Raw genomic sequence first — 25,202 nt, 5'->3', positions numbered from 1 at the left:
GGACAATCCTAGCCTTGTGGCATGGGACATTATCCTGCTGAAAAAAATAGATTTGCAGATGGATAAACTGCTGCCATGAAGGGATGCACCTGATTGGCAATGATGTTTAGATATCCTGTGGTATTCAAACATTGCTCAACTTTTATCAAGGGCCCAATATGTGCCATGAAAACACACTCCACACCATCACCACCAGCCTGCAATGTTGACACGAGGCATGATGGATGCATGTACTCATGTGGTTTTCAAGATGGCACCGATATACATGGACGCCCTGTTCCTTGCTGCTAAGCAACTTTGTAGTATTTATTTTGGGGGGAGGGGTTATTTCTTGCATTATTAGTTCAGAACATTTCTTGCATTATTACCTACAGCTGAAAATAACTTTTGGCTATTGGATCGGCGGTCACTCACCAGCATTTCAACCTGAAATACAACTTTCCTGAATTGGATCCTTTGTTTGTACCCCATGAGGCAATTCAACTGATCCCAGGTGCTGCTCCAGGGCGCCGCAGACTGAGAAGAGGTGTGGACTTATGAAGATAGTCAAGTAAGTCAGGCCACTGTGTGTAGGCTGATGAGCTGCTCGCTAGCAACTTTACATACTAGAGTGAAGTTAAATATCATCAGCTAGCTAACGCCATATTAGCTTGTTAATGTTCACCTATTTATCATTGCAAATTAAAAACTCATAATCCAAATGCGTTTGTAGATAACAGTAATGGAAGAGGGTGAAAGGATTTTCTGCTCCAGCTGTCAGAAAAGGAAAACTATGAAGACAGACAGAGATATAATAGTCAGGGCTGTCTAATTGGAATATAATGAAGCCTGTTTCTTTGTGATGTCTGTCCTCAGATATGGAGAGCTGTGAAAGCCTGTCTGCAGATGAAGAGGTCCCAGTGAAGGTCCAAGAGCCTGTCTGCAGATGAAGAGGTCCCAGTGAAGGTCCAAGAGACTGTCTGCAGATGAAGAGGTCCCAGTGACGGTCCAAGAGCCTGTCTGCAGATGAAGAGGTCCCAGTGAAGGTCCAAGAGACTGCAGGCACATCCTTGTGGGCCATAGGATTTGTGTCTACTTATGTTAGCACATGTTGTACACAACAATACAGTTCAAATTCACACACAATGTAGGCTACAACTTTGGCTGACTGCTATGTCATCATCTCCAACATGTGACCTTCCATTATTGAGCTTTGCTTTGGTGTGGATTGAGGCCTATACATTCATATCAGTTGTGTTCCCCTGTTGTATTCAGCTTTCCTTATTTCTATTGTGGATTGTGTTTCTGTACGGAAATGGAAAGTCTACAAAACTATGAGCAAACCAGCCTATGCATTGAATACATGGAATTGGATTGTGATGATACTGATGAATGAATCACGCACACAATGTGCAAATATATATATTTTTTCATTTATCAGTAATCAAATTTAATGTGAATGAAATTGTTTGGTGAAATATGCATAAAAGGAGAGTAATTGCCCATAATTCTGCACGTTTGTATCGTTGTACTTCCAGTTTTGATCATCATAATTTAGTGACTGCAAAGAACATTTATGGATCTACTGGGATTTTTAAAAGACAGACTAACTTTCTGTTTTGTCTGCTTGCACTCCAGAAATAAGTATAGTTGTGTCAATCTTTTTGCAGGCAGTCGTGTTCTTTTGATGAACGGATTTGCAAGTTTGATGGTATTATATTTTTTAGGAATGTTATGTTTATTAAAAAGACAACTACATTTTCAAAAAGCATTTACTGTTTTGCAAAAGTTGTGTGTTTAGTGGACTGTTTTGAAAAGCAACAACATTGTTACAAAAAATGCTTGTAGCCGATTGAGAGAAACTTTAATACATAAAGACAGTTGCTCCCTGATTAAATAGTACAAGAGTACACCCTGCTGGACAAAAAAGCTTACTGCACCTGGTATTCCTAGGCAGCGTACCATCCAAGTACAAACCAGGCCCGACCCTGCTTAGCTTCCGAGACCAGGCGTATTGAGACTGGTATGGCCGTAAGCCAGTGACTGTATTGTGTATATATGATATGTAATAATGCCGTAAGTGAAGGAATAACTCTTACTACACTATATCAAGTTTTTGTCACTTGAAAAAGTGCAGTGTGAAATCATTGAAATAGAATCAATGGGATAAACAGACATAGTTACTTTAACACAGGCAGCTGAGTCATATATTTGAGTCTTGTGAAAATAGCAGGCCTATCAAATAATGACTTCAGACAAATACATCAGATAACGTTACCGGTATGTGAGGCAGTCCATGTTACCAGTACATGACTTTAGCACATTTCATAGTTGAAACTGTATAGTCTTCTTGTGTATATATTTCCAATCATAACCATTTTTATAACTACTTTATTACTTAGCTGTTTGTGTATATTTTTGATCGTTGAGGAGAGGTTGCAACTAAGCATTTCACTGTACCGTTTACACCCTGTATCCCGTGCATGTGACGATTCTTTTTTTTTTTTAAGATTAACGCAACATTCACATCAGCTATCAAAGTCAATATAACGGTGACCGACTTGACCAGCACTATCTAGCCATCACTGACACTAAAATGAACTTGCACATTTTGAAAATACAATATAGATTATGATCCTAACAAATTAAAAACGAATCAATGACTGATTTATATTTACAACGACAGGGGGTGCACCGTTCCTGGAGGTACTGCAATACCAGGTCGATGCGTGGAGTGGACGGAGGAAGCCCCTATTCCATCTCCCTATTCCAAAAATCAATTTAATATATGTTCCCCAGATAGGGGACGTATCAGATATTAAACTGATAAGAACAGATTTTTTATTTTTTTAAATAATTGTTATTTTCATTTCACATTCAAATACAATTACAAATTCATTGCATTACGTTGTACATAACATGGATTCATAAAAAAAGTATGAAAAAGTACCGTAACAATATAAAAATAGCAAAACTCCTCAAAAAAGTGCTGTTCTGCAGAACCTGACCAGTATTATTACATTCAAGTTTAACATGCCTCTAACAATCTCCAAAAACAATACAAACAATTCTATAAATACAAGCATATACATATGCCAAAGTGAACTCTGAATAAACCTCAGTGTATATCAAATATGTACAAAGGCTTAGCCTACATTTCAATTATACTTATGTAATATAATTATATATAAGCTATAAAAACGTTCACAATGAAGGGTAAATCCCTTTCCATCTCTGTTTAACTGATACAATGCCCCACTTATCTATTTCGAATTGTATTCTTTTCCAAATGCCCTGTTTTATAAATTGAACCTTTTTACAAGATGCCCTCCTAGATTACCTCGGTCATATGACACATTAAAATCTCCCCCCATAAACACCTGTCTGTTTGTCATAAAAATAGCGTCTAGGTCGTTAAGCATTTCCCTCCTTTCCTTGGGTGTCGATGGTGCATATACGTTAATAAATAGAAAACATTTACCTTTCCAATCGATATCTACTATTAAAACCAGTCTAATGTAACGTTAGCGTCCTCTCCTTTAGCTGTTGTCTTTTACATTTTTCTGCAAGAATATCATCCAAAATCTGTATACTTGGACTTGATTGAGCTTTTCCAGTATTAGTAGCCATATCGTAAGTTCAACATTTGCAAAACACCCAGTTTTCATAACTTCATAACTCACAGATCTGCGTAACGCGTAACGCGACAGAAATTGTGCGACAGATACAGGGTTTCCGCATACTACCGTAAAGCCCAGCTCATTGGCTATCAAGCCCGATTGGTGCTCATTTCACAACGTTACAGTCAATTAAGTAAAATGACAGATTTTTTACGGAATGTCTACATAGGCCTACAGATGCCCATTATCAGCAACTATCACTCCTGTGTTCCAGTGTCACGTTGTGTTAGCTACTCCAGGTTTATAATTTGAAAAGGCTAATTGATCTTTAGAAAACCCTTTTGCAATTATGTTAACACAGCCGAAAACTGTTGTTCTGATTAAAGAAGCAATAAAACTGTCCTTCAGACTAGTTGAGTATCTGGAGCATTAGCATTTGTGGGTTCGATTACAGGCTCAAAATGGCTAGAAACAAATAACTTTCTTCTGAAACATGTCACTCTATTCTTGTTCTGAGAAATTAAGGCTATTCCATGTGAGAAATTGCCAAGAAACTGAAGATCTCGTACAACGATCTCGTACTACTACCTTCACAGAACAGTGCAAACTGGCTCTAACCATAATAGAAAGAGGAGTGGGAGGCCCCGGTACACAACTGAGCAAGAGGACACGTACATTAGTGTCTAGTTTGAGAAACAGACGCCTCACAAGTCCTCAACTGGCAGCTTCATTAAATAGTACCTGCAAAACACCAGTCTCAATGTCAACAGTGAATTGGTATGCTGGCCTTCTAGGCAGAGTTGCAAAGAAAAAGCCATATCTCAGACTGGCCAATAAAAGATTAAGATGGGCAAAATAACACAGACACTGGACAGAGGAACTCTGCCTAGAAGGCCAGCATCCCAGAGTCGCCTCTTCACTGTTTAGACTGATGTTTTGCGGGTACTATTTAATGAAGCTGCCAGTTGAGGACGTGAGGCGTCTGTTGACCTGGACTCAAACAAGGTTCAGAATGTCCATTTTCATCTCACATGATTTTACATACATGTTTCAACGTTTACCATTCCAATAGCCCCTTGGTAATGTGACCTACTGACCTCAAACTACTTTCAGAATGTCGGTTCCGGCGGCGTCCGGTGAGCTCTCGCTGGCCCTTGAAAATCCAGGGGAGAGGGTGTAAATCTCACGCCGGGCCGTACGCATATCCGCAGCAGGTCTCCAAGGTGAACAGCCTCTGGCATGTTATAACAATGTAGGTAAGGGAAGTTGGCAAAAAAGACCCCTTCGTCCAGAGTTGCCGCCACCAACTGCCGGAACCACACACACCACCCCCTTCGTCGGGGTGGTGTGTGTGTGTGTGTGGGGGGGGGGGGGGGGGGGGGGGGGGTTGGTTCCGGCAGTTGGTGGCGGCAACTCTGGACGTGCGCCGGACTCTTCTCGTAGATCTCCCCAGCTACGGCGCTCGCCTGCCCCATACATTGTAGGTGGGGAGGTCTCCTCTATGCTCACTAGACTTGAGGCGGAGACTAAACCCATTGGCCCCACAGTGATAGGGCATTGCATGGATCTGGCTCATGCCCTTCGAAGTGGGGAGAGGTTTCTGTCCCGGAGGGCTGACTGAGCAAGCAAATGATTGAAAGGGGATGATTATTTTCTGTTGCTTCTTCCGACACCCGGTCGATGGTGCCACTAGATACTGCGATAGGTATTTGGTTCTCAAGTCTATAAGTATTGCGCTGGCACTTGATGTCGATTGGGTGTAAAAACTCAGTTAAAGTCCCCTGAAGGTTAGTAGCGGCAACTGATGTCCAGTTTGTAAAACAGAAAAGCCTCTGATGATACCACAGAGCGTGACTCGAATGGTTGTCAATTTGATGATATCTGACCGTAGCATGCTACCCTTCGCGGTCGCAGTCAAACCACCTTCGGGGTGGCTGTGACCCCCTCATGTCAAAGTGAGGAAATTTGATAAAGCGGGGGGTAAACAGCGGGACATAATTAAGAGTCTCTTGAGGTAGCCAAATGCCTTGTCATCTAATTAGTGACGCACATGACTGGATGAACGAGATTCCCACTGTTCCTACCTACTATCTATCGAAACCACAGCCAAGGGAATGGGCTTGACGGAATCAGCGGGGAAAGAAGACCCTGTTGAATTTGACTCTAGTCTGGCACTGTGAAGAGACATGAGAGGTGTAGAATAAGTGGGAGGCCTCGGCCACCGCTGAAATACCACTACTCTTATCGTTTTTTCACTTACCCGGTAAGGCGGGGAGGCGAGCCCCGGGTGCGACCCGCTCTGGGGACAGTGGCAGGTGAGAAGTTTGACTGGGGCGGTACACCTGTCAAACGGTAACGCAGGTGTCCTAAGGCAAGCTTAGGGAGGACAGGAACTTCCCGTGGAGCAGAAGGGCAAAAGCTCGCTTGATCTTGATTTTCAGTATGAATACAGACCGTGAAAGCGGGGCCTCACGATCCCTCTGAATTTATGGCTTTTAAGCAGGTGGTGTCAGAAAAGTTACCACAGCAATAACTGGCTTGTGGGGGCCATGCATTCATAGCGATGTCACTTTTTGATCTTTTGATGTCGGCTCTTCTTATCATTGTGAATCAGAATTCATCAAGCGTTGGATTGTTCACCCACTAATAAGGAACGTGAGCTGGATTTAAACCACTGTGAGACAGGTTAATTTTACCCTACTGATGATGTGTTGTTGCAATAGTAATCCTGCTCAGTACGAGAGGAACTGCAGGTTCAGACATTTGGTGTATTTGCTTGGCTGAGGAGCCAATGGTGCGAAGCTACCATCTGTGGGATTATGACTGAACACATCTAAGACCGAATCCCCCCTAAATGTAACGATACCATAGCGCCGTGGATCTTCGGTTGGCCCGGGATAGCCTGCCTCTTTTGGCAGGTGAGTAGATCCGTTTGTGACGGGGTTGGGGTGCGGCCGGAGGAGTTGCTGCCCCTCTCCTGATGCGCACAGCATGTTTGTGGGGAACCTGGTGCTAAATCACTTGTAGATTACCTGATTCTGGGTCAGGGTTTCGTACGTAGCAGAGCAGCTCACTATTGAAAGTCAGCCCTTGATCCAAGCTTTTGTCGGGTACGGAAGGCGTCTTCCTCCACCATCCTCCTTTAGTAACGGGTTAACATGTGCACGGAGAAGGGCCAGGGGCCAGACACAGAGCGTGAGAGAACCCAGGCAGGCGGGTAGAAGGCATAAGACATTGGGCTCTGGATAGGTAGGAGGCTAGGTGGTGGTCGCCCATCTGGTGGGACTGTGAGTCAGGTTGGGACTCACTGTGGAAGTCAAAAGGTCACCAGGTGCACCTCCCCCAAGGCGGGGGGCACTCAGAGCACGAGCAGGGTTGGCCGGACTCAGGTGCTGGGGGCAGCACTCAGGCCGTGGAGGTTGGGTTGGGGATTTAGTCTCTGAGCCGATAAAAGCGGGCGGGTCACCAGGTGCACAGAGCTTGTTTCAGGTTACCAGGTGCATATCCATCAAGGCGTGGGGCACTCCGAGTCCAAGTAGGGGTGGCCGGACTCTGGGGCTAGGGGCAGCACTCAGGCCATGGAAGTTGGAGTGGGGACTGAGCAGATAAAAGCGGGTGGGTCACCAGGAGCACAGAGCCTGTTTCGGGTTACCAGGTGCACGTGGTTCCTGACAGCGGGACTATAGACGTTTTAGTAATTCCAGGGAGTAAGCTATGCTCTAAGGCCAAGGGAGAGGGGTGTTGACTGGGAAAGGGGAGTAGGTGTGGAGGCCTGGAGGTCTGTAGTTCCAGGGAGTAAGCTATACACTCTTGGGCCCAGGGAGAGGGCAGGCAGGCAGGCAGGGAGTGTAGGCCTAGAGGCCAGGAGTCAGAGGTCACCAGGTCAATAGGGGCCTGCCTGGAGGTCAGGAAGGCCCCAAGGAGAAGGCCCAAGTGAATTGGTGTGTGAGTGACACTGTCCTTCAGGGGGGCAGAGCAGGCAAATTAATGTAACATCGTGTGAGATGAAAATGGACAAACAAAAGGATGTGCAATGTGTAGGTCCACTGAGTGGACATTCTGAACCTTGTTTGAAGTCAGTAGGTCACATGACCAAGAAGCTATTGAAATTCAAATGTAAAAAAGGTCTGTACTTTGTTTACGCTGCCTAACTAATTAAACTAGGAATACAAAATGCTGCTCACATTTCCACATGTTTATTAGCTTTGAAAAGCGAATAAATGTCCAAATCGTGAAAATAAAACCTGTGCAATGTTGTGCGCAATTATTCCAACTTCATGACACTTATTTGGAGTCTGGGGCAAGGGGTTTGAAAGCGCGAATATGCAACCTGAAACTGGCTTTACCTCGGTCTCCGTAAGTAGGGTTTTCAGCTGTAACATTTGCCCATATTTGGCTCTGTGTAAACTACAATTCCGACGTTGTGTTTTAACGTTGAGAAACGTAAATAATCATCGCTTTCGAAACATATGCTGATATGCCCCTTTCACGTCAACTAATGTTTCAAACAAAGACAGGTGGGTGCCTATGTCTTCCGTTAACAAGTGCTGTAACATGGCGATAGGGCCGTGTGGGAACACTAACCCTACAAAGGTAACTTAACCTTGTTTTTTGAAAATGATATTTCGCTGATATGAAAGATACGTTTCTTATGTTTCCAAACAAGTACTGCAAGCGATGCGTGTTAATGTTTAGACTAGTTTTGGGGCTCTTAAAACTCCGCTGGTCAGAAGATACTATCGTCAATAAGCACTAAAGCAGTTAACGTATACGAATGAGGTAGCGGTGCAGGAGAGAGACAATTTCACAGTTGCACTACTGTTTTGAAGCTGAATGTAATGTTTATCAGTGTCTACATGTGTACTAATATTCAGACACGTTGTTTCTATCTTTATCTATAATTGTTACTATGGCGTGAAAAAGGAAATACAATTGGTAGTAAAAAGTAAAAATACAAACATTTTTATGTAAATTGCATGTTAAAGAAGGGTCCAGTCACCATTTTTGTGATTTCACATGTTTAAGAAAAATGTACCCCAAAGAGCAAATCACTTCTTCATCGTCGTTACGTAGTATGGAGGTCCTGAAAAAACGTGAACAAAATCTAATAAAACACCCCAAGACGTCCTTTTAGAAATGGCTCTCAGTATAATGATGTTGTACACATAAAGTTGTTTCATTACGAACTTTACCTGCAAGGTTATATTCCATTTTCCGCGACTCGGGCCGTCTCGAGCGATTCCATTTTCCATGTAGCCTGCTGCTACATGTAACTGCAGAAATAAAGGAAACTCCAACATATAGTGCCTTTTTAAGTACGTGGATTACATGGCTCTGGTAGGACTGTTAAAAAAAAAAAGATGCTACATCAGATGGGGACAGCAATTTTAAACAGACCAACAACAGATCAACAACCGTCAACGCCCTCCATATCAATGTGGAAAAGCTGATCATCAATGGCAACAACTTGCCAATGTCCCAACCATTCTCGCTGAACGACCAACCAGTGGAGGTGGTTGAGTGTTTTAAATACCTAGGGACACAAATTGATAACAAGCTGAGTTTTACAGAGAATGCAGACTGTATTTTTAAATTAGCAAACTAATGCCTGTTCTTACTCAGGAAATTAAAGGGGTTTGGGGTCAGCCAGGATGTTCTGGAGAGCGTGTACAGCAGCTTGGTGGAGCGTATCCTAACGTTCAATATGACAGTCTGGTATAGTAATCTGAGCTGGTTAGATGATCCTCACGTTCAATATGGCAGTCTGGTATGGTAATCTGACCTGGTGGAGAGCATCCTCATGTTCAATATGACAGTCTGGTATGGTAATCTGAGCTGGTTAGATGATCCTCACGTTCAATATGACAGTCTGGTATGGTAATCTGAGCTGGTTAGATGATCCTCACGTTCAATATGACAGTCTGGTATGGTAATCTGACCTGGTGGAGAGCATCCTCATGTTCAATATGACAGTCTGGTATGGTAATCTGAGCTGGTTAGATGATCCTCACGTTCAATATGACAGTCTGGTATGGTAATCTGAGCTGGTTAGATGATCCTCACGTTCAATATGACAGTCTGGTATGGTAATCTGAGCTGGTGGAGAGGATCCTCACGTTCAATATGACAGTGTACACCCCTTTGGGTCCCCAGGACCAGGATTGAGAACCATAGATCTGGTGCAGTTGGAACAGTGGTCGTTGTGAGTGAATGTATTAATGTCCTCTAAATTGTTAGTGTATGCAATATGATGGACTGACTGGTTTAAATGTGATGTGAGAATGTATGCGATTCTTTTAATGAAAGTGATGCAAAAGAAAAATTGGACAATAAAGTTTTATTCTATTCCAATAGTGTGTTGGGCCACCACGAGCCACCAGAACAGCTTCAATGCGCCTTGGCATAGATTATACAAGTGTCTGGAACTTCCTGTGTGGAAGCACAATATACAGTTGTGAGCCTCATTTACTCAAAGTGTTTTCTTTATTTTGGAAGTTACATGTGAACTGGACAGAGTTATCGCTCGAGTCGCAACAAAATGGAATAAAACGTTGCGGACAAAGGTCGGAATGACACAATTTAATGTGTACAACATCTGAAGACCTCCATCACTATACTGAGAGCTTTTCCGTTTTCTAAAAGGACGTATTTGGGTGTTTTTTGTGGCGCCTTTGTTTATGTTTTTTGGGGGGCCCATACTGCTAAACAAGGACGAGGAAGTGAATCGCTGGTTGGGGTAAGGTTCTCAAAAACATGTGAAATCACAAAAAGTGTTTGAACTCTTTTATAAAATTCAATTTACATCAAAAATAAAGATTTGGTTGTAAAATAGGACACTTCTCCTTTAATGGGAGGGAGACTGGGCATGGTTATAACATGTCTCAGAGATTGTTTGAGCTACTACATTCAACATGTGATAGGAACAACTGTCTGCTACAAATTAGTATTGGTATTATATCTCTAAATCAAACAGGCAAGGTGTGACTGAGTTGTTGTAAAACAGGAAACTTCTCCTTTAAGTCGTTTTTTGGGGTATCTGTACTTTACTCTTGATATTTTCTGGCAACTTTTACTCCACTACATTCCTAAAGAATATATGTACTTTTTACTCCCATACATTTTTACTGACTCCCAAAAGTACTGGTTATATTACAAATGGTCAGGCAGGACAGCAATATGGTCCAATTCACACGTTGCCATCCCTACTGCCTCTGATCTGGCGGGCTCACTAAACACAAATACTACATTTGTAAATTATGGCTGAGTGTTGGAATGTGCCCCTGGCTATCCAAAAATAAAAAACTAGAAAATCATGCCATCTGATTTGCTTAAAGATGCGCTATGCAAAAATCATTGTACCATCTAAACCGCTGTGAAATATATTTTCCATAACCAACTGAGCTATCTGGAGTGATCAGAGAGTAGACTAAAGAAGTGAAGTAGACAAACTGCCAGTGTTTTAAAGTTCTATGAAATGAGTCTGTGTAGTTACTAGGCTTGGGCGTAATTCCGTATATACCAGCATACTTGAAAAAAGCCACAGGATGGTTTATCAATACTGTTGAAACTATTTTCTTTGAAGTTAAAAAAAAGAAATGTAATATTTGTAGTTACTTTTTACTTTTTAAGTAAATACCAGCAGTTAACTTGTGCAATACGTTAGTGCATCTGTCACATTATTATGTAGTTTACGGTATAATATTGACAAAGGTCCAGTGAAACTTTCTGCTTTTCATCGGCAGGTTTTCTTGTCATGGTCCTTAATTCATAAGCATTATTTTTCTCCACACAGATATTATATATGGAATAATCGGGACATATTGTGACATATTGGGGTGGCAGGTAGCCTAGTGGTTAGAGCGATAGGCCAATAACAGAACGGTTGCTGGATCGAATCCCCGAGCTGACAAGGTAAAAATAATCCCAGAGTTGACAAGGTAAAAATCTGTCGTTCTGCCCCTGAATAAGGCAGTTAACCCACTGTTCCCTGGTAGGCTGTCATTGTAAATAAGAATTTGTTCTTAACTGGCTTCCCTAGTTAAATTACATTTTTTAAATAAAAAGACTACTTTGTTTTTATAATATTGGTTCTGAAATAATATCCTATTGGTGAGCCAACTGGTAAATGCAGAGAGTATTTTACTTAGTTATAAGGAATTCTTATCACTGTACAAGGTCCCTGTAACACCTAAAGATTTTGCAATTATTTTAGATGCCATTCCCTCAGGTGTTGCTTTATTATTCAGGAACGTGTCAAAACCTGACCCTCAGAGCCGACCTTCCGTTGACCCTGTTGATTCATCAGTAGGAAAGATTCGTTTTTCTTTTACGTTGTTTCTATACCTTATGTCATGCCTTATTGGAATGGATTTATTGATAATATCTGTTGGAAAAAAGTTTGGATGCTGCCACACATATACCTACTTATTAAACAAATGAAGGAAGTAAAAAAAAAAAAAACATAAATATTATCCTGCCAACCACTATATGAATTAGTAAAAAAAACATGCATTCAAATTGTACCTTTTGTTATGACCGCCCAGAAACAGCGTTGCATATTTTGGGGCATTTGTAGAAGAATATCTACATATACAATACGTAAGATACCTATTGAGAGCTGTTGTGACGAAATTGATAAAATAATGGCCATGTATCAAGTGTGTGCTGACCGAATCTTGTTTGTGTTTTGGTATTTATTAGGATCCCCATTTGCCGCTGCATAGTATCAGAATTGTTTACTTCTCTCATTGACCTCTCAAACCCCGGCTTGGTCTGCTTCCCAAGCGTTCTCGGAAGTCTCGCGTTGTTGCGTCTCTGTGTTTAGGAACTCTGTGGCTGTAGTGGGGAACAGGAAGTTCTGCGCAGGCGAGCATCATTTTTCAGAATAAAGAAAGACCCAGAATTGTGCATTCTAGACAAACTTTTGTGTCGGTTTTAAATATATTAATACAGGTATGTAATAGCACGTTTAAACGTTATAACATCGAAAGAACATGTCATGACATGCTAGGTAACAAATACATCAAGGTATTATCATGTTTGGTAAAGGATTTATGTGATATAACGTTATTTGTGTCAACCCGAGCGAGTGAAAGTGAAAAACTATTTTACAAGTAACATAGTTAGAGACAGGGTTTGTCTGAGTGGATGTATATCATTTTGTCAAGGTAATTATATAAAGGATCAATTTATTTGAGATTTCTGGGTTTGTTGTACATGTCGTTATTGGTTTTGTGTAAAATTCACGAGCTGGTAAAATGGCGGCGCCCGCTCTTTCTGCGTCAACGGACTTCAGTCCAGGCAGTGTGGGAGCATCAGAACAAGACAATTTCACGGTTGCGCTACTGTTTTGAAACTGAATGTAATGATTAGCAGTTTACTACATGTGTACTAATATTCAGACATTCAGTTGTTTATCTATAATTGCTACTGGTGTGAACGGGAAATATAAATGGTTGTTGATTGAAATAATGTAGCGAAGACACTATTATTCAGGAACATAGTACATAGTTCCTAAAATAAATTGTAACCTTGTACTAAATGGTTTTTGTCATTAATGCATTTATGTGAATTTGGAAAATCTACTGTAGATTAAGTTCATTTACGTTGTGTAGCCTAATTTTAAAGCTACCTGATTTGTTGAAATGAGGTAATTGAACAATAATATAATATATATTTTTGAGAATAAAGAAAGTGCCAGAACTGTCAAGACAATAACTTTTGTGTCCGTTTCTTTTTGTTACTACAGGCTGACTAGAATATTAAGTCTGAGGTCGGTAACATCAACAATTGAGGACAAACCCAGCCTGCCTCTCTCCTTCCACACTGAGTCCAAACCTACAGTCACTGGGTCCTGATTGTGACAGTGGAGCCCAGTTTGCACTGCAGGATCCAGAGATGGCATCAGTGAAGCTGGAAGACTGCAGTCAAACACTGGAGCTGAATCTCAACATTAAAGATGAAGAAGAGGAGGAGAAGATTGGGAAATCTGTTTCTCATGGTAAGAGCAGGTTCTATCTAACTAAGTTTGTTGTTCATTCCAACTTCCCACTGTGTATGAAAAGTTGCAGTAGAACTGTTTCAATGAGAATGTAGATATTATTTAATGCTACTGAGACTTGCATGGTTTGACACCAGTATTGTCAGCATTTGTTTTATTAACAGGGCTATTTGCAGTGTTCAGAGAGTAGACTAAAGAAGTGAAGTAGACAAACTGCCAGTGTTTAGAAGTTCTATGAAATGAGTCTGTAGTTACTGTAGTTACTATACTGTATACCAGGGTATTTGGAAAAATGGCACAGGATGGTTTTTCAGTACAGTTGAAACAATGTGATTATTTGTATGCACTTTTTAAGTAAATACTTGCAGTCAACTTGTGCAATACATGAGGAGACAAAGAACATTGCATCACATTATTATGTAGCTTCCAGTAGTCCCCAGTCAATGAGAAGAGACCGGAGCCTTGTGAGTCACTGACTGTCGTGCTTCACGCGCCAGGTGATATCAATACAGTATGGAATTCACAACTAAATGTTTGCCAGCTAGATATCTTATAACTATTAAGTTAACCGTCTACAATGTGCTAAATACTCTGCATTTGTGCATTTGGTTTGCTAATTTAGTAGCTAGTTATCTATCTAGCTAAGTGGTTATCTTCTTCCAAAAATCAAGCATTCGCTTGGTAACAGCAGAGAATCCCCTCCTGGATCAAGAGCCTTGCATGCTAATATTAGTTTTGTGCTTGCAGCAAACTGTTTGTAGCGTGTTTGAGTAAACCTGTATACTTGTATAGTTTATATCAGAAGCTGTACAAAATGTTCTCAATGCGCTCATTATCATTTAGTTAGCGTTCTCTATGAGGATTAGCATTTTAGCATTTTGTGAGGGGGGAAAGGGGATACCTAGTCAGTTGTACAACTGAATGCATTCAACTGAAATGTGTCTTCCACATTTAACCCAACCCCACTGAATCAGAGAGGTGCGTAGGGCTGCCTTAATCGACATCCACGTCTTCGGCACCTGGGGAACAGTGTGTTAACTGCCTTGCTCAGGGGCAGAATGACAGATGTTTACCTTGTCAGCTTGGGGATTCGATCCAGCAACCTTTCGGTTACTGGCCCAACTCTCCTACACGCCAGGCTACCTGCCACATTCTGCTAAGTGACGTTTTTTGGGCTTTGAACATTAGTACTATTTAAATACCTGTAGTCAACTGGTGAACTAGGTAATAGATAAAGCACACCGTGTTCATCATTTTGCCGTTAGATAATTTTTCATTATCAAGCTTTTCCATTATTCATTATGAAGCTTCCTGTTAGGTTTTGAACAAACAGAGTAAAAACTCAAACTGACTACTAGGAAAAGCTCAAACCAAGTTTTTTCACCCACGGGGTCAAACAGCTGCAAAGACAAAGCATGATTACACAAGCACATATATTTATAACCTCCTACTAGATGGGGTCAACTCCTTACACATCTAGACAGCCTATACATATCTCTGTTGCTAGTCAGGAACTTAGTTGGTTCCTCTCACTGGTGTAGTCATGGTCCTTCCTGATTCTAGAACCTTTGTGGGAAGTGTGTGTGAGAGGACTGTAGTAGGAGGGTTGTTGTGGTGGGCCCCTCTGGCCCCCCTCCCAGAGGTTTAACTTTCTGCACTTCCCCTTGTCTCACTCAGTAACTTTCCATACACCAAGTTCCCATCCACCCTTCATTGACCCCAACCAATACATTCCTAATACATAGTAGTCATCAATAAGTTCTAGTATGGTAACATGAATAAGTTTATTTCAAGCTAGAATCCAACAGTCCCTCCTTTTTGAATAGTAACTTCAACATAGTGAGAATACAATAATATAAAACAGTTAAGTTATAAGACCGTGTTATAGGGCAATCGTTCACAATCATTGGTATTAGCTCTATCATATAAACATACTCTTGATTCTAGCTTGAAATATACTTATTCATGATACCAACTCATTGTTTACTTTACATGTATAAGGAATGTATAGGTTGGGGTCAATGAAGGGTGGATAGGAAGGTGGTATGTGGAAAGTTACTGAGTGAGACATTGCTTAACAATAAAACCTTACAAACCACTCTCTGGCACGCTTATCATTTATTTAGTGAGCCTGTCAGACAAGCTCAGTGCCTATGGTTTTTATTTTATTCAACCTTTATTTAACTAGGCAAGTCAGTTAGAACAATTTATTATTTACAATGACGGCCTACCCCGGCCAAACCCTAACCTGAACGATGCTGGACCAATTGTGCGCCGCCCTATGGGCCTCCCAATCACGGCCGGTTGTGATACAGCCTGGAATCGAACCAGCGTCTGTAGTGACGCTTCTAGCACTGAGATGCAGTGCCTTAGACCGCTGCTCCACTTGGGAGCCCTAAAAGTTGATTTGATTACCTGGATGTGCGTATATTCTTCAGCTTTTTGTATTTGGTAAAAACATATTTTATCATGCCCATTCACTCTCTGAATGACACACATACATAATCAATCCATGTCTCAATTATCTCAGGGCTTTAAAGGTCTTCTTTAATCTGTCTCCTCTTTTTAATCTACACTGATTTGAAGTGGATTTACCAAGTGGCATCAATAAGGGATCATAGCTTTCACCTGGTCAGTCTGTCATGTAAAGAGTTCATAATGTTTTGAATACTTAGTGTATATCACACCAATTGACCTTTTTCTGATGTTGTTCACACAGGAGACGTTGAGTCATTATCTACATCCAGAGAGCAACAGCAGGAAGATCACAGAGCTAAGAGGTCTCACCACTGCCCACATTGTGAGGAGATTTTCCGAATTCTATCAAAGCTAAAAATACACCTAAAAATACACACAGGAGAGAAGCCTTACTCCTGCTCTGACTGTAGAAAGAGTTTCTCCCGAACTGGGCCACTTAAAAACACATGAACTTATACATACAGGAGAGAAGCCTTACTTCTGCTCTGACTGTGGGAAGAATTTCTCTCGACGGGGCAGCTTAAAATCACACCAACGGATACACACTGGAGAGAAGCCTTACTCCTGCTCTGACTGTGGGAAGAGCTTCACAACATCTGGGTCTCTGACAATTCATCAGAGTGTGCACACTAGAGAAAAGCCTTACTCCTGCCCTGACTGTGGGAAGAGTTTCTCTCGACTAGGCCACTTAAAAACACATGAACGTATACACACAGGAGAGAAGCCTTACTCCTGCTCTGACTGTGGGAAGAGCTTCACAACATCTGGGTCTCTGACAATTCATCAGAGTGTGCACACTAGAGAAAAGCCTTACTCCTGCTCTGACTGTGGAAAACGTTTTTCCCAATTTGATAAGTTAAAAGGTCACCAGCGTATACATACAGGAGAGAAGCCTTACTACTGCTCTGACTGTGGCAAGAGTTTCTCTCTACAGGACAGCTTAAAATCACACCAACGGATACACACAGGAGAGAAGCTTTACTTCTGTTCTGACTGTGGGAAGAATTTCTCTCGACAGGACAGCTTAAAATCACACCAACGGATACACACAGGAGAGAAACCTTACTTCTGCTCTGACTGCAGGAAGAATTTCTCTCGACAGGACAACTTAAAATCACACCAACGGATGCACACGAGAGAAGCCTTACTCCTGCTCTGAAGCTGGGAAGAGCTTCACAACATCAAGGGGTCTGACAGTTAATCTGAGAACACACACAGAAGAGAAGCCTTGCTCCTGCTCTGACTGTGAGAAGAGATTCTCCAGATTGGGCCATTTTTAAAATGACACCAATGTATATATACATGAGAAAAGCCTCATCAGTTCTTTCAGACCAGCTAAGATTAGTCTCGCCGTCACTTAATTTTTATCTGATAAAATAATTGGCAACGTTTTAATTTGATCAAATGAAGAAAGCATAGAACACTATTGTAATCCTATAGTTTCTCACTGTGAGAGAACTGTGCAGAGGAAAGGGAGTGTTATAGAATGTTAGCCTCTCTTTTACTGATCAGTGTGCACCTTGTCAGTTCTGGTGTGTTTTGTTAGTTTCTACTGTAAAGATATTGAGATGACCTTGGATTTGCCCTTAGGGTTGAATATCCTCTGAGGTTTCTCTTGTTGAAACAATGGAGAACAGACACGAACAAGCCTTAGATAGGCAGTTTTATAAACTTTGTTTTGTAAGCATTACATGGCGAAGTAGCCAGAAGGTTTTGGATTCGCAGAACACCACGGACAGGGTAGGGGTGAAAATATATCCATTATAATATAAGCAGAGCGTGAATCTCATCTTATTTGCTCTCTGAGGCAAAATAAAAGGCCTTTTCTAAACCCATTTCATTAAATTCTACATGACTGGAGATGAGCAGAATATTTTTTTATACCAGAACAGAGCATGACAATAAATGAGGCATACTGCAGCACCAGAGACCTTTTTGATTTCTATACAGGCTATTGTTCAAAAATATTCTACAACGGGTTGGTCAAAACAAGCATTGTGATTGGTTGAAACACGTTCTAAGCCATACTAAAAAAACAGTTTAGCACAGATAAGCATGTTCCATCTGAGAAATCACTGCTCAACCACTGGCCCATCAGCCCAGCCAAGGGATAAGAGCGTTGCAAGCCAGTATGGCTACGTAACACTTTGAACAAACGACTCCGTAGATGATCGAGTCTCTGGCAACCTATCCAATAGAATGAACTGACATCTTTTCTCTGCCAGTCGGTTTGAATACATTTATCAAAATAACGTTTTTTATTTAATTGGTAACGCGTTGTAGAAAAGCAAATGTACACTAGAGGTTGTGAACAACAACTTTTATTACGGCTGTGCTGATATACGGTACTCTTACCTATAACCGCAGCACAGCTGTGCTGATATACGGTACTCTTACCTATAACCGCAGCACAGCTGTGCTGATATACGGTACTCTTACCTATAACCGCAGCACAGCTGTGTTAAAAAGTTGTTTCGCACACCCTCTCGTGTACAATTGCTTTAGTATAGTCTAAGTTTGGAACAGAGCTAAAGTTGTCTATCAACTGTAAAAATGTAGTGCAACAGAACCAGTTACAACTGAAGTATCTGATGTCAACGAATTAGAGAAAAAGCCATTCATTGTTTAACAAAGCAGCCGCATATCATCAGGTAGGCTTACGGTGCATTGGGAAAGTATTCCCCTTGACTTTTTCAGATCTGGAGAAGGGTAACAAAAAATGTCTGCAGAATTGAAGGTCCCAAAGAACACAGTGGCTTTCTTAATTCTCAAATGGAACAAGTTTTGAACCACCTAGACTCGTCCTAGAGCTGGTAGCCGAGACAAACTGAGCAATCTTGGGAGAAGGGCCTTGGTCATGGAGGTGACCAAGAACCTGATGGTCACTCAGACAGAGAAAGATGAACGGGGCAATGTACAGAGAGATCCTTGAAAACCTGCTCCAGAGCGCTCAGGACCTCAGACTGGGGCGAAGGTTCACTTTCCAACAGGACAATGACCCTAAGCACACAGCCAAGACAATACAGGAGTGGCTTCGGGACAAGTCTCTGAATGTCCTTGTGTGGCCGAGCTAGAACCCGGACTTGAACCCGATCGAACATCTCTGGAGAGAACTGAAAATAGGTGTGCAGCGATGCCCCCCATCCAACCTGACAGCTTGAGAGGATCTGCAGAGAATGGGAGAAACTCCCCAAATACTTGTAGCGTCATACCCAAGAAGACTCGAGGCTGTAATCACTGCCAACAGTGCTTCAAGAAAGTACTGAGTAAAGGGTCTGAAGACTTATGTACATTTTTTGCACACAAAAAATGAAACCATTTGCTTTGTCATTATGGGTATTGTGTGTAGATTGAGTGGGGGGGACAAAACAATTTAATACATTTTAGAATAAGGCTGTAATGTAACAAAATGTGGAAAAAGTCAAGCGGCCTGAATACTTTCTGAATCCACTGTATATAATATATATGTGTGACATTAGATGTGGTAGCCTACCTTTTTCAAGCAATAAAGTCAACACAGTATTAGCCTTATATTTAGCTAATGGGTTTTACATAATATATTTAGCTAATGAATAATAGGTTATGCATATTATATTTAGCTAATGAATAAGGGGTATATGCATAATATATTTAGCTAATGAATAACGTAAACTCACTCACTTTTGTACATCGCCTTGGTCCTTACAATTGACCTTATTTTAGCGCCCCATAAAACGTAATACTTCCAGATCAACTGTAATGTCAATACCATTGTAAAGCACAATTTCTCCCCTTTCCAACAGAATCAATTACATGACCCCACGCTGCCCGTTTCTGCATGATTCAAGAAGGCAATAAGCCCCGTCGGGTCTTTTTAAAAATGGCGGGTGGGGAAGCGAAACTAATGCGTGATAGAAGGAAGGAGAGATGTTGTGTGGGAAAATTGCTTTTTTTCACTTGATCTGTCCAACTTTTCACCTTATCGCCTCTAAAATGTAAATAAAACACTATAAAGAGTTTATATAATGTGTCATTATATACCTATTTGAAGGTTTGTGTCGAATTTGAATCTGGTTTTTAGGGCGGTGCTAAAGTGATCTTAGAAGTAAACAGCGGCTTTGAGAATGATGATCGCATGCAATGATGACGCAAAAAATGACTAGGTATCCCCCCTTACCCCGTCACTGTCCATTTCTTGTTTTTAAAAGATTAGAGAAGTGCTCTACCTGGTGGAGAGAGATTGTAAGACAGAAATAGTTGCTTTATGCTTGCTGTACGTTACGGCATGACACGTCACGATGTAACGGAGGGTCTGTTTTTTCAACTTTTCTCCAGTACTATAGAGCCATTACCATGTCGATCAACGCTTGAATAGAAACGTAGTTCACACCCCCGATTTTGAAGTCAACACAGTCGCTACAGTCCCATTAGTTTTCTTTGTAGCCTCGTTTGAATGTTGCGGATACGCACATTTGTACGGAATGGAGTGAGTTTACGTTAATAGGTTATGCATAATATATTTAGCAAATTAATAATGGGTGATGCATAATAAGCTAATAACTTATAGCCTCTGTCTCTTGCCTCTGTCTCTTGCGCAATACGAACCTGTGCTCCGCTGGCCTCTCCTTAAACCCTCCTTAGCTCTTGGACTCACATTTCTTCTACTAACAGACTATTGGAAGAGAGAAGCAAGCTCTTTTTGCTGAATATTAATTACAGCAGCCAATAGAACTCACGGGTAGTTTGAAAGAGGGAACGCTCAATGGTGGTAGGCTATAGCAGTTAATGATTCAGACCCATAACCATTCAATCTTCATGAAGATCTATTTTTCCTCATCTTCAGGTTCTCCATCCCAACCTGAACAGGACATCAGTACGCCTAGTCTGCGTGCACAGAGAGTAAAAAAATAAATATATATACAGTATATCACAAAAGTGAGTACACCCCTCACATTTTTGTAAATATTTGAGTATATCTTTTCATGTGACAACACTGAAGAAATGACACTTTACTACAATGTAAAGTAGTGAGTGTACAGCTTGTATAACAGTGTACATTTGCTGTCCCCTCAAAATAACTCAACATACAGCCATTAATGTCTAAACCGCTGGCAACAAAAGTGAGTACACCCCTAAGTGAAAATGTCCAAATTGGGCCCAATTAGCCATTTTCCCTCCCCAGTGTCATGTGACTCGTTAGTGTTACAAGGTCTCAGGTGTGAATGGGGAGCAGGTGTGTTAAATTTGGTGTCATCGCTCTCACACTCCCTCATACTGACTGGTCACTGGAAGTTCAACATGGCACCTCATGGCAAAGAACTCTCTGAGGACCTGAAAAAATAATTGTTGCTCTACATAAAGATGGCCTGGGCTATAAGAAGATTGCCAAGACCCTGAAACTGAGACCCTAAAACTAGATGTATTATTTTCGTCATTGATGATGAATGTATTTGGATAGCTGCATTGAATTTGATAGCTTGATAGCTTGCATTACCCTTTCCATGCCCCATTGGTCAGAGTGGAGGAGCTGTGAACTCTCCTGTGACGGCCCACATCTACCACAACCTTTCCTATTGTGTTTGTAAGCACCACAGCATTTTAGGAAGCCATTGTTCAAAATGTGTTCTTGCATACAGTACAATGAGAGGGGGTGTGGAATGCACAGGGGAGGACCAGACTTCTATTTAGGACTGGGATCCTATCCAGGGTTTCCAGATTACCATTACGTACAAACCCAGCCTGCCTCTCTCCTTCCACACTGAGTCCAAACCTACATTCACTGGGTCTTGATTGTGACAGTGGAGCCCAGTTTGCACTGGAGGATCCAGAGATGGCATCACTGAAGCTGGAAGACTGCAGTCAAACACTGGAGCTGTATGTCAACATTAAAGGAGGAGAAGAAGAAGATTGGGAAATCTGTTATTCATGGTAAAACCAGGTTCTAGCTATACATGCTATTCATAAATTAGACCTCCATAAGTTATGACCCAGTCTATTGCTATGTTGAATTCTGACATTACACATCACTGAAGAACTTTGAAATGCACAAATGTAGTTATGAAAGTTCAATCAGTAAGGCTGGTCTGAATGGATCGTCACTTCATTCATCTAGTAAACTCTATGGTGCAGTTCTGCGGACACAGATTGAGCCTAATCCTTAAATAAATTGGACTTAAGCCATTTCAGTTATTATAGTTTATCTCAGACACAGTTTAAAATAGTCTCAGACTTGTCCTAGTCTAGATTTTAAAAGTCTGATTTCCAGAAGGATGATTAGAGTTAATCTAAACTCAGCAAAAAAAGAAACATCCCTTTTTCTGGACCCGGTCTTTCAAAGATAATTTGTAAAAATCCAAATAACTTCACAGATCTTCATTGTAAAGGGTTTAAACACTGTTTCCCATACTTGTTCAATGAACCATAAACAATTAATGAACATGCACCTGTTTAAGACAGTAACAGCTTACTGACGGCAGGCAATTAAGGTCCAAGTTATGAAAACTTAGGACACAAAAGAGGCCTTTCTACTGACTGAAAAACACCAAAAGAAAGATGCCCAGGGTCCCTGCTCATCTGCGTGAACGTGCCTTAGGCATGCTGCATGGAGGCATGAGGACTGCAGATGTGGCCAGGGCAATAAATTGCAATATCCGTACTGTGAGACAAGACGAACAGCTGATCGTCCTCGCAGTGGCAGACCACGTGTAACAACACCTGCACAGGATCGGTACATCCGAACATCACACCTGCGGGACAGGTAGAGGATGGCAACAACAACTGCCCAAGTTACACCAGGAACGCACAATCCCTCCGGGAACTTGCAGGTGCCTTGGTGGAAGAGTGGGGTAACATCTCAGAGCAAGAACTGGCAAATCTGATGCAGTCCATGAGGAGGAGATGCACTGCAGTACTTAATGCAGCTGGTGGCCACACCAGATACTGACTGTTACTTTTGATTTTGACCCCCCCCCCTTTGTTCAGGGACACATTATTCCATTTCTGTTAGTCACATGTCTGTGGAACTTGTTCAGTTTATGTCTCAGTTGTTGAATCTTATGTTCATAGAAATATTTACACATGTTAAGTTTGCTGAAAATAAACTCAGTTGACAGTGAGAGGACACATATTTTTCTGCTGAGTTTAGATCTAACAGTGGGGAACCATGAGGGCCTAGGCTACCTGCCGCCCCAAGCTTGCTGATATATCTTTGCTGTAATGTTCAGCCAGATGGCTGGCCGTCTCGTAGAGCGCATCATCATCTGCGTTGGCCAGGGTAGTGGGATGGATGGAGTCAAACAGGCTCGATGTTGCCCGCAGGCTTTTAAATCTGTTTGACAGCTGGTGAATAACGATGTCAAGGTTTGCATTAAAGATGTTGACTCTAAAACTACTCTCCCCATCAGTCGCTCGTCCTCGCATAGCTCATCAAAATGACGCCTCGCCTTCCTTGCCTTCCTTCTCCGAGTGTCTTCAAATGCGTTCTGAGCTCCCCATTTGTCAGCAAGGGTCTTTGCAGTGACTTTTGCCTTCTCAAAATCCTGTTGGAATCCGGACAGGACCTCTATAATGTCCTTGATTAGGCTAACTGCCCTGTGCAGGTCTGCATCTTCGGCCTGTAGCATTTTGGAGACGACGTTCACGTTTTCTAAAACCTTTGTCTGCAGAACGACTAAAATGTAAGTGCTGCTGCATCATCCATCTCGTCACTTAAAAGCACAATCTCTGTGAGGGCCTTCATTACGTCCACATATCTGTATCTCAGGGCGGCAAGGGACTCCTATCTAGATGACCAGCTTGTGGGACACAGTCGTTTTAGAGTTACATTTTCTGATGCAAAATCAAATTTACCACGCAACATTGACCATCTCTTCATGTTATACCTGAAGAAGGTGTATAACAGTTCAACAGTATCATACTGTTTAAACTGTTTAATCTCTGGCACATTTTTGATAGAGTCATTGAGAGCCAGGTTAAGATTATGCGCTGCGCAATGCACATAAACAGCAAGTGGCTCCTTTTAGGATATTCTGGCCTGCACATCCGAATACACCCTGCTCATGTTAGCAGCTCCATCATACCCCTGCCCATGACATGTTGAAATATCCAGCCCCTTATCCTCTATGCTGCCGAAGGTTTTTATGTTGAAGTCTCCAGAAATCCCAAAAACAAGATCTGTGGCGACATTATTTGCATCCCTTATCACTCTCACATAGCGATAAACTTGGCTTAACTGGTCTACTTTAGATACATCCGGTGTGGTGTCCATAATAATAGAAGAAAATGGTGCTTCCTGCATCTCTCCCTGAATGTCACACTTCACTCGCTCGGCTAAGATATAAATCAGCTCATTTTGGATTTGAGGACTGAGATAGTTAACGGATCCTGCGGGGCGTTCTAAAAGTTCTTTCAGAACTGGGTCGTAAAATGACAGCAGTTCAATTATACTGAGAAAATTCCCACTGTTGGCCTGCCCCAGCTTTTCACAGTGCCCCAGCTGAACGCCAAATTACATGATGCAAGTGTGGGAGTTACATTAACTATGCGCTCCAACACCTGTCGCCAGAAATTTGCTGCGTTACGCACGCCTCTCTCCATTTCTGCGTCAATAGTGCCATTGAGCTTCCATTGCTCATATACCAAACAGGCACTCATGTGAATCTGGGATGTCTCATAACATGCTATTTTGGGTGTTAGATGGCGCCAATCTCTCACTCCATTCACCCACGCTTCAGAGAAGAAAGGGGCTCTCTGATCTCTGAACAGCCAGCAAGGCTCACAATACGTACAATCTGGCTTGGCCGAATAACATAGCCATGTACGTGGTCATTTGATTCCAGCCTTGGTTGTAGTGGTGTAATACGACTCGGAAAAACACCGCCTTTCGTCATCTCTTGGGAATGGGCCAGTAGGCTTACACGAGCCTAATGAAATAACGTGCCGTTTAACTTTTGCATCCACATTTGTTGCATAACGCCCCCTGACTGTTGGACAGGTAAAAAGGCCATCTGTCCCACTTCCACCTGTTTCCTCACCCGCCACGATTCTAGTCTCGCCCTGCTCCTCGCCCTGCTCCTGCTCCTCGCCCTGCTCCTCTTCCTCCCCGCCCGACCCGGGATAGCTTGTCCGGCCCTACTTGTGCTCAGGGT

The 25,202-nt window shown here is 41.9% G+C and overlaps 1 protein-coding gene and 1 pseudogene across 1 annotated transcript in view; one reads left to right on the top strand and one right to left on the bottom strand.

Moving 5' to 3' along the window:
* LOC129860120 (zinc finger protein 91-like) overlaps positions 1-25,202 on the top strand; it is a 398,291-nt gene that overhangs the window by 334,576 nt on the left and 38,513 nt on the right. The window contains exon 8 of the mRNA XM_055930439.1: positions 16,522-17,190. Within this exon, the coding sequence (XP_055786414.1) occupies positions 16,522-17,190 (669 nt within the window). The remainder of the gene's footprint in view (positions 1-16,521; positions 17,191-25,202) is intronic.
* Positions 2,664-2,843, bottom strand: LOC129860234 (U2 spliceosomal RNA; annotated as a pseudogene).

The sequence above is a fragment of the Salvelinus fontinalis genome, chromosome 7 (genome assembly GCF_029448725.1).
Source record: "Salvelinus fontinalis isolate EN_2023a chromosome 7, ASM2944872v1, whole genome shotgun sequence".
In the NCBI taxonomy this organism is placed as follows: Eukaryota; Metazoa; Chordata; class Actinopteri; order Salmoniformes; family Salmonidae; genus Salvelinus; species Salvelinus fontinalis.
The sequence above is the reverse complement of the archived record's forward strand: the minus strand, read 5'-3'. Positions and strand labels throughout refer to the sequence as shown.